The sequence below is a fragment of the Setaria viridis genome, chromosome 2 (assembly GCF_005286985.2).
Source record: "Setaria viridis chromosome 2, Setaria_viridis_v4.0, whole genome shotgun sequence".
Classification (NCBI taxonomy): Eukaryota; Viridiplantae; Streptophyta; class Magnoliopsida; order Poales; family Poaceae; genus Setaria; species Setaria viridis.
In genome coordinates, this window is record NC_048264.2 from 19,472,159 (window position 1) to 19,482,649 (window position 10,491).

Below are 10,491 nucleotides of genomic sequence, written 5' to 3' on the forward strand. Positions count from 1 at the left end.
AGTTAAGGTTTCCATATTGTATTTAAACTTCCTATTTGGACTCCTGATAAAGGAAATATGGTACTTTTCTTTTCAGGATAAAACATGAGTCTGAATCGAATTCTATTTTGAACTTGTTGGATTTCCTTTTTGTAGATGGAAGTATGGACATGGATGAAACCTCCAAGGACGTGGTTAGGGTAATGGTGGTAAAAAAATAAAGAAATTTGGAAATCCACTCTGATTCGTGGAGAGAAATAAATAAACTCAAATCTGCGATGGTGACACAAATGTGACTAGAACTCGAAACTCTAAACGACTAGACGCTAAGACCAACAACTTGACACGATGATGCAACTGTTAATTCAATAAGCCCTAACTAAGCAGTAATAGTATCAAGCTTAAAGGGTTTTTGGGATTTTGGAGAACTAATCTACTAATTTTTTGGCTTTTTCTGGACTATAGGAGATTAAAAACAATAAAGAACTGGAAGTCTCTCACCGATCAACCTTACTATGATTACTAACTGATGCGAACCTATGAGGTTGAATCCCGATCTTTTGATAAGAGAAAGTGGATAACTCAATTTGGGGATGGAGTTGATTTGGGGATGGAGATGACATTCACGGTCCAACTACAACTATTCAAGGATGTTGCGCCTTAGCAACCGATACACCACCTCCAATGGTCGCCGCAATCTTGTGGAGCATGATCAACCAAACCACTAGGGTAATTCCTGCAAGCAATCGAGGAACAAGAAACAACAAGTAGAACAAGCAACTCAATTGCAAATATGGAAATAAAAACCAATCTGAAATCACAAAGTTGAGGTTCTGAATGGAGTAGAATGGATGGTCTAGTCAACACACACGTCTACAAGGAAGTAGAAATGGCTAAACTTACATCTAAATAAAACTCGAGTGTTCCTGGTAGCGGCCAAGGGGTATAAGAACGTGGGAGGATGACCACAAGGGTGTTGGGGTTGTGCTCCAACCTTAGGACGTGTTCCTAATTGACCCAACTTGATACACGGCACATTAAGTCAAAATAAGGTGACGCAGCACCTTGGATAGAAAAATCTCTCAGTAGTAATTTGATCATTGTGGCTGCCTCAAAACAGATATGAACATGATTCTAGATCCATATGAATATAGACTTCATAAGGATTCCATGAAGTACTTGAACGCCCTAATCCGAGTCCGTATGCGACCGTGGTGACCGTCACAAGTTGGTATTATTTTGTAGTCCGAATCCAACTCCGAAACATGTTGGATTTGATCTCTTTCTTTTCTTGGACCAAGAGTGACGTGGTGGCCTGATGTGGAACATTAGGAATTCTTGAACTTGGTCCCAAATCAACTTCTTTGGACTTCCATGCCTTCCATATGTGTTTAACACTCTTTTTTATCCATGTATGTATTTCTGAAAATGACAATAAACACACATTATGGTGCAGCATCAATTCATCAAATGTATCAAATACAATCATGATAATAAACACACATCATGGTGCAGCATTAATTTATCAAATGTATCAAATACAACCATAACAAAGAATTATTTCAGCTTTGAATCAAAAGTTACCAATGTTCTTGTATCCAAATGAGTGATATTCTCATTAGTCCTTGCAAAACACAAACCAGAAAGAAGAACCACTTTCAAGCTTCAGGAAGACGCAGACATAACAGTGATGTATCCTTCCTACTGCAGCTTGAAATGATTTGAAAACCAGCAACCGTACTTCTTGATGTAGCCAAACCAAAGGCATACAACCACAGCAAAAGCAAAAGAGTGCACCAAGGTGTGGGACGAAACTCACCTCTGCAATACCCCTGCATACTCACAAAGAAGATAGCAACAACCTTAAGCTTGAGGCAGCAGATAGATATCTTCACCTCGCAACAGGAACAAAGAGAGTTTGTAAGTGCAGTTCAGCCAGACCATATGCATGCATGCGCTCTACAAGATTTTACGACACTGAGCCAAAATCACACCACAGTACCTTGCTGCGCCAGAGGTTGAGGAGGAGGCGATGCTGCTGCTGGAGGGGGAGGGCGGACATGGTAAGTCGAAGATGCCCCTCTCCTGCTTCCCTTGCCGTTTGTGTCTGTCTCGAGTGATGCCACGCTCTGCGCGATGGAAACCCCTGCCGTTGTAGCCGTCGCTCCGGTTGCCGTTGCCGCCTGTGCCGCAGATCTGAGAGTCGGGGAGAGAGAGCATGAGAGATGAAAGGGGAAAAGAACAGAGTACCTCGCATGGTCGACGAGCTTCCCACCACGCTCGCAATTGCCATTGCCGTTCCGAGTGGTGTGCCCGCCGTTACCGTAGCAGTGCTCGCATGCCCATTTCGGGAAGGCACGCGCGAGGATGGTGGCTATAGGGACGGGCGCTTCCTCTGCCGTCACCAACCATGGCTGCCTCGGAGGCCGGCGAGGTCAGCCCGATCTGTACGCCGCCGGTTCTTGCTAGATCCATGCGCTCCCTCGTGCTACCAACCTTCGCACGGCTCCCCGTGCCGGAGCAAAGGCGGCGGGTAGCGAGTGGCGGTGGCGGTGGGAGAAGAGAGAGGAAGGAGAGATAGAGGAGTGTAGAAAGCATGGATTGGACTATTGGTTTACTGCTGAAAAAAATGGAGGGTCGTGCATACGAGAAGCGAGGGAATCCCGCGCGGCACTGTTCCCTTTTTCGGCGTGGGCACGGCGAAGACACACGGCTTTCATTCGCTATTTCGTCGTGGGTGCGTGAGAGCTTGAACGCAGCGCAGTGCTAGGGCCCAGGCGGCAGTCTCAGAGTGCACCTGCTGCACAGTGCTAGGGGCCCAAGCGGCAGTCTCAGAGTGCACCTGCTGCACAGTGCTAGGGGCCCAAGCGGCAGTCTCAGAGTGCGCCTGCTGCGGTCATAGCACTCTAGCGCGCTGGAGGAAAAGAATCTGGGCGACGTGGCTGCACGCCGCTTGCCCGCCCGCCCGCCGTACGCGTGAATCGCTCCGGTGCGAGGAAGGGGCAGCTCCGTTTAAGAAACCCGATGCCTATGTTTACGCCTCAACAATATATTTATGTCCTCTAGCTAGGATTTACATAGTGTGTCTATGTTTATGCTTACTTTTGTATATTGTATTCTTACACCATTTATATGAGCATCGTTTATAACTTTATATGAGCAGGTTACGATTTGTCTATCTACTAACAAATAGGTTTGATTTACATAGTGATCTACTAACAATTAGGTTTGATTCACATAGCTATAGCAATGATGTACGCAATACGCCTCAGCATCATAAGCCTCAGCATCATAACTTGTACGCATATTATAATGATAAAGGATTAATGATGATAGAGACCATAAGGTTGCGATGAATGCGTTGGAGAAGACTACTTTTTCAAATTTGATTATAATTTTCTTTTTTGAAATTGTCTTTTTATGAGCTAGTTCTTGTGCAAGATGCCCCAAGTGTCTTCTGTCAACAGAAATTACAAATGGATTTTTATCGGTCTTCAAGAAACTGCATGATCGTATAAAACCATGAGCAGCAATTAAAAGGAGGATATCATTTAACCCCCAATAATACTGACGGGCAATAAGAAAAGAATACATCTACACACAACGTAATCATGAACAAAAAAGAGTCCAGGAATGGTTGAAGGAGATCCTGCGCAGACCAATCCCAATCTGGAAGATAGTCTACAGCACAATGTTCTTTTCTCCTCTAATACAATAACTACAAACCAACATATATTTATCACATTTAATGAATTGTGTAGATGCTCTATAGACTTACATAACAACTCTTTTCTTCTGTAGTAAGCTTGATACAGCGGTCAAGCAGAGTACTTGGTTATGAGCTTATCAACGTGGATTATAATATCATCAATATGGGGACGAACTGCAGGATGTGGCTGCAGCATCCAAGTTATAAACTGACGTAGAGAATCAGGATACGAAGATCCTGCTTCGGTAGGCCATTTAATTTGTGCACTTCTAATAACAGTATGCAAGCTTTCACCAGCAGATTCATCAAGCTGATAATCAAATGGAGACTTTCCGTACCTGCAAGAATGAAAATGTCAGAAGAATGACAATTTATTCTGGAGAACATTGTTGCCCAAGTACCCAACACAACAGTTCATTTATATGATCTGTTTATTGCGCAATACAAATATATATAGTACTAATAATGAACAGACGAGGTGACTAGTGAACCACCAGATTCCCAAAATATCAATATTATTTTGCTACAATATTGAACTCATTGAGTGCTGTGGGTGATTTAGAACACTAACTTCAAGGCTAGCTTGAGTTATGATAATTTTGATTATAAATGACATGGTAAACATTGTTTATTAATGGAACCCCTAAAACACTGCAGTTACAACCAGGAAAAGTGACTTTGCTGGATATCAAGTCAAATCTCTAAATATCCAACAAAAACAAGGAATATGTTACTATGTGAAGGTCTGTCCATAAGGTGTGGAGGACTGGGAATGGGTTTAAAAGCTTTAATGGCTGGGGATTCTGAATGGTCGAAAAGGTGAGCAGTAAATATATAATATGCATGTACTGATTTGAAGAAAAGAAATGGGCACAACATAATAACACATTTATGGCAATGGTTAAATTTGGAAATAATATTATTCAAACTCACAATGCTGCTTGCAAAAATTATACACTAAGAGAATTGCAACTACATGAGAAAAATGTATAGACATTGTATGATAAGTAATTAAGTATGTTACAAAAGACTCTGAGATGTCAATCACACGGTAATACAGTAATATACTTGCAATGTTTGGCATGTATTTTGACTTCAACACATTGTCACAAATCTAATGAATATATTTTCTATGTATTTCGTTAATCAAAACTGAGCTACAGATGACCCTTTAAAAAGTCTCATTCTGTGACACAACAAATGTTTTACATCCTAAATATGTATTAGCAATTATTCAGCATGGTCACCAATATATCCAGACTAACAATTACTAAGAAGTTTGATAAGAACATATGTGATATGCCAATTATAAAGAGCGTGCAGATGAAAATCTTACATCATCGCATACAAAGTGCATCCCAAAGACCATATATCCGTCCTCTCATCAATGTCAGCATGGCTTGGACATTCCCATAGTTCAGGAGCCCGGTATTGATCAGAACAGTGCTCTGAAGCCCATTCCTACAAGAATTCATAACATAGGGGGTCAAAAGATAAGTTTAGTAATGAGTAGTCATGATATCCCACACAATAATAACATAAAAAACTTAGTTACGAACATCCAATATATGGTACTTGCTGAAATAGTAAATTCACTAACTATATCTCCATGACAGCAATCAACAAATTGTCAGCAGTCTACATGCACTACTGATATTTTTTGCATCTTTAGATAGAAAGGTACCTGCAACTGCAAAGCTTCGGCTTGTGATCTAATAGCCCTTCTTGCTGGACCAGCACTCTCAAAATCCATCAAAATTGCAAGATGAGGCAACTCCTTCCTATGCGTTATGAGGACATTATCAGGTTTCACCGCATTGTGCGCATATGGTGGGTCAAAACTGTGCATATGCTTTAATCCAGCACAAAGCTGCAACGACACACAAAGAGCTGCATTATTAAAGCATTTCTTGTAAAGCAGAGAAAACAACTAAAGTGTGCATTGCTATTGTAAAAAGTAATGTAGGTTTCTTGTGTGAGAAACAACTATACCATGTAGAAGACTGCGTAAGACAAATGTGGTATGGAAACAAAAGCCATAGATTTAGCATTCACTGCTACATACTTCTCTAAATCCAAGTGGAACTTCAAGGAGATGAATTCACACATGGGAGCACTATGGTTCTAGCAAGTGAATAAAAAATAGCTCATGGTTCTAGCATGTGGGTTGCTAAGAGCATCTCCAGCAGAGTTGGTATAATAGATTGCTATACCTAAAAACTGCTAGAATACCTAAAAACCACCGAAAAACAGTTCCAGCAGATGACCTAAATAGATTGTTATACCTAAAATTTTTAGGCTATGACCTAAATTTCTCTCTCCATATGCAAAATATACCAATCCAACACTGGATTGGTTAAACTGGCAGTGCTCCTGCGTGAAGGCCAACTGCCCCGCTTGGGACTGTTCTTCCCCACACCCACGGACGCGCTTTCCCCCAATGACGATGACTCCAGCCGTCGGACCTCACCTGACCTCGCCATGGCCCCTCCACCGCACAATCTGCCGCCTTGCTTTGATTCGAGGCTGGGCTCCGGTGAGCCCATGGCTGCCTCCGACGCGACGCCCTCATCTTCTTGAGCTTCGGCGAGCGCGGATGCCCTTGCCTGCTTGTACTCTGGATCAATTGGAGGAGGGCCCCGCGGACGATGGAGTGCGGGCGCAGGTCAAGGTTGAGCGGCGCCATGCTGTGCTCAAACTCCTAGACCTCCCCACCTCGCCATGCGCCGCCCTGGGCTGCTCTCCTGCGCTGGCGCCACCACCAGCCCACCCTCCGCATCGCTTAGAGAGAGCATGCGCGGAGGATTACGAGCGCTGGTCAATGTCGAGCGAGACCCTGCGCTGCACCTGCTCGGTCATCCACGCTACTCACCATTCGATCGATTTGGAGCTCAAATCATAGCATGATTCATCGATTTGAACCTCAATTTTGTCGATTCGGATGAGTGGCGCAAGTGAGCATTGCTGGTTCAAGCGGTGAGAGCAAGGGAATGGCATGCAAAGGAGACCAGCGGCCGCCCAGCGTGGAAGAGAAGCGAGATGGGTGAGCAGGGGCCAGAGCAGCAGCGCATGCGGGGCGAGGTGGCAGCAGGCTGCACAGGAGAGGGCGGGGCCCGTGAGCATCAGATGGAGTGGGGAGAGAATCTGCACAGCACGTGAGCGAGGTGCCGGCACGAGCGCGCGAGTGGGTGGCGGATCGGTGCAGGAGAGCAGCGGCGTGGGCGAGGAGGGAAGAAGAGGTGAGGGGAGAGGGGTGTCGATTTGCAGATTGACCCTAGAAAAAAGGATTCCATTGGATATTAGTCCTTGAACGAAATATAGGTCACCAGTTTTAGGTAGACTGCTGGAGAGGAGCTCAAATTTTTTCTCAAAACTCTCTCTCCTATACATAAAACAAGTTTTAGGTATCCAAATTTACATATGCTACTGGAGATGCTCTAAAAACTAAGAAGGAAGGTCGCCTGTACTATATCTGCCAAATAATTTCAGAACTCAGCATAACACAGAAGACAACAGAAGTACTCACCTGACGAAATATCTGGAGCACAGTAATTGTTGGGAAGGATTCATTCCTTTCTTGCATGGTTTTAGTTACATCCTGTAACGTTCCATCCAAATGAACTGGGAATAACAAATAAGCCTCATGGTTCTGTGATCCATCTTGCACGCCCTATATAAGTAATATGGAATATATTCTAAGTGAAACAGAGAACATATATAATATACCTAATAACATTACTTACAAATAAAATATGGTTAATTGCTGATGCCGGAACTTGGCAATCTTATCAAGCAGCAGGTGAACAGATTAATTGTGTTCAATTATGTATTAAAATGACTTACTAGTTCATTTATTTTAATGTAGTATTTCCTCTAACTGCAAAATTATACCAGTGTATGTAAAGATTCTCCTAACTAGCAATATCCCACAGCACAACAGAGTAACTGCAAACTGGTGCCAAGTCATCCCGTTGCACAATTTCTACTACTTATATTGTGCTTCTCCCAGGAAGCCAGCCATACGAGGCAAAGACACAAAGTGAACACAAGTTTCGCCATTCCACATTAGATGAACATATTAAATTCATTTGTACTGTAGCTCACAAATCAATCAAGCTTTTAACATGGTATTTGGTGGCATGTACTATTGGCCATAAATGAGTGATTTCCTACAAGCAACGGCTAACAGCAGTGTAGCATGATCAATGGGGTTATGGGGGTTAGTAGAAATTGTATTCACTTATGAGGGGGCAATTGAATAACTCTGGTAACTTATGGGAGCACATATCAAATTTCTATGTAATGTATTGAAACCAGAACAATTTCGTGAACTGGAAACCAACATATTTGTTTTGGTTTGGTTTGACTTTTGCAACAAGGGAAGAAAGCATACGGACTAGTGCCCTACTATTAAGTAAACTCCAGTAGTTAATTTTACAACAAATATAGAGGTCTTGTGTTATAAAGTGCCATCTCATTAAAGACAGGCAACATGAAGAAGAAATTACACGATTCATACTATGATATGAAACCTACCTTGACAGCAATGATGGCGTGTTCAAGAAGAGGAAGTAAATTTGGATGGCTGAATTGGGAGGACACTCGGATCTCTTGCCGAACAAGCTCTAAGTGCTGATCACTCCGAATAAGAACCTTCTTTAGAGCATATATTCCATCGGCTGTAATATGCCAAGACAAAATTACATTAATAAGTGTAGAACTAAAAATATGATCTCCAAACACAACGGAATAGCAAACACAGTATAATCCATGATGCAAAAGAATCAACAACCAATGAGAACTGCAAGTGTCAATATCATCACTAAGGGTGTGTTTGGCTTGAGGAATGGGGTGATGCATCATCTCCTCACTCCTCACATTTTTGTTTAGTTTGTGGAATGGAATTGGTTGATCCCTCACCACCTCATCCCGACGAGCACATGGTTAACTTAATGGTGAGGAATGTTTAATCCCACCAAATTTCTTTGGGATTAACTCATGATGGACCACTTCTAACCCAGCACGCTATAAATGAGCATGCAAATATTCATATTAATGATATTAACAAAATCATATCGCATCACAAGGCAACTTCTGTGGAAAATGTCACATGTCCACCAATATCCAAAACTATAGAAATCCCTTCCATAAATTGAAACTTTGCAGGCATGGACACAATGAAATACAACATTCAATCTGGCTAAAGTATACTTTACATTTATTTGGCTTAAATTAAAGACAAAAGGATTAGCCTAAGAGACTGCAGGACTTAGTGTCGACACCAACACGAGTGTAGAGTGACGTCTGCACAATACACACATATTACAGCTATTGCATAAAATAGAATTTCCAATACAGGACATTAGGACTCAACTAATATAAACTAATGAAATAAAATAATTATATCTTATAAAAATGCTTACGAAATAAGACCACGAAATTTTGCAAATATTTTTCAGTATAAATATTGCAATTTTTCTTGCATTAGTAAGATACGGAACAGATCGAAATTCGAAAGTCCATATACAGAAACTAGCATTATTTACATCAAAGGAAACTACTAGGCCAGGTTCCAGAATTTAGATGGACACACCCGTGGTTCGGCGTAGGAAACTCAATTCAAAAGGCCACACTTACAGGTCCACGAAGGACCCAATTTGACGGGAAAGAAATTATCTTAACCCTCAAACGAACAAGAAGGCGTCAAATTACCAACCGTTATAGAATGTCATTTCACTACCCCAGATCCAGACATCCAGTACGAACCGCAACACGGCAGATGGACCCAGATCCAAGCCAAGCTCATTCGCACGTAGCCCGACGGAACTACGCTCAGAGAGAGAGAGAGAGAGAGACCTGAGATGTGTGATGGGTCAACGCCCTTCTTCCTGGCGATCCCGGAGGTGCCGGGCCCCGCCCCAGCCGTGCCGTCGGAAGAGGCTGCGGCTGCGACGACCTCCTTGACGAGGAAGACGGACGAGCCCGCGGGGCCGGCGTCACCAAGCCTGCGGAGCACGCGAAAGCGGTAGTCGTTGACCCAGACATCACCGCCACCACCGCCGACGTTGTCGTACAGCGCGTTCAGCCCCGAGAAGGAGCACCCCATCGCCGGCGACGCCGACTCGCTCGTCCGGTTGTTGCGGTCGAGGGAGACCAGCTTACAGCAGCATTCGCATCCGGGGAGCGTGGGTTGGCTTGTTCCGGCAACGGCGGATCTGGTGGTCGGCCTCTCTCGTAGGCAGTTGGCACTTTCGCAAGCAGATCTCGCCTAAAAAGTAGGCCGCGGAGTACTATTTTGATCTCCCAGCAGGCTCCGCATCCTGGATCCAGTATGCCCAAGTTTTAGTTGCTGGATACACACATCACACGTGACTACACTACACTATGGACGTGCTTAGTTAGGGGTGTTTAAGAGGAAAGGTTTAAATTTTAGCCCCGTCACATCGAATGTTTGACACTAATTAGGAGTATTAAATCTAGACTAATTATAAAACTAATTACACAACCCCTAGGCTAAATCGCGAGACGAAAATATTAAGCCTAATTAGTCCATAATTTGACAATGTGGTGCTACAGTAACCATTCACTAATGATGGATTAATTAGGCTTAATAGATTCGTCTCGCGATTTAGCCTAGGGGTTCTGTAATTAGTTTTATAATTAGCTTATGTTTTTAGTCCTTCTAATTAGTATCCGAACATCCGGGCTAAAGTTTAGCCTCCTCCTCCCAAACACCCCCTTAATAGGTGGCTATCCTCCGACCAGACTAGCTGGAGCTATGAACTTTATGGTTGGTTACCACT

General features: G+C 43.2%; 1 protein-coding gene across 1 annotated transcript; it reads right to left on the reverse strand.

Moving 5' to 3' along the window:
- Positions 1-3,512: 3,512 nt before the first annotated feature.
- Positions 3,513-10,013, reverse strand: LOC117845353 (uncharacterized). Its single transcript, XM_034726371.2, has 6 exons — positions 9,545-10,013; positions 8,225-8,367; positions 7,215-7,358; positions 5,373-5,558; positions 5,025-5,149; positions 3,513-4,026 (listed from the first exon to the last, which is right to left on the reverse strand). The coding sequence occupies exons 1-6, from the start codon at positions 9,792-9,794 to the stop codon at positions 3,798-3,800; spliced, it is 1,077 nt and encodes a 358-aa protein (XP_034582262.1). The 5' UTR covers positions 9,795-10,013; the 3' UTR covers positions 3,513-3,797.
- Positions 10,014-10,491: the final 478 nt, after the last annotated feature.

Coding starts and splice junctions, on each gene's coding strand:
- LOC117845353 (XM_034726371.2), bottom strand. CDS start 9,794: ATGGGGTGCTCCTTCTCGGGGCTGAACGCGCTGTACGACAACGTCGGC. Junction 5,559..7,214: donor TGCTCCAGATATTTCGTCAG/GTGAGTACTTCT, acceptor GTGTCGTTGCAG/CTTTGTGCTGGATTAAAGCA. Junction 5,150..5,372: donor CCGAAGCTTTGCAGTTGCAG/GTACCTTTCTAT, acceptor GAATTCTTGTAG/GAATGGGCTTCAGAGCACTG.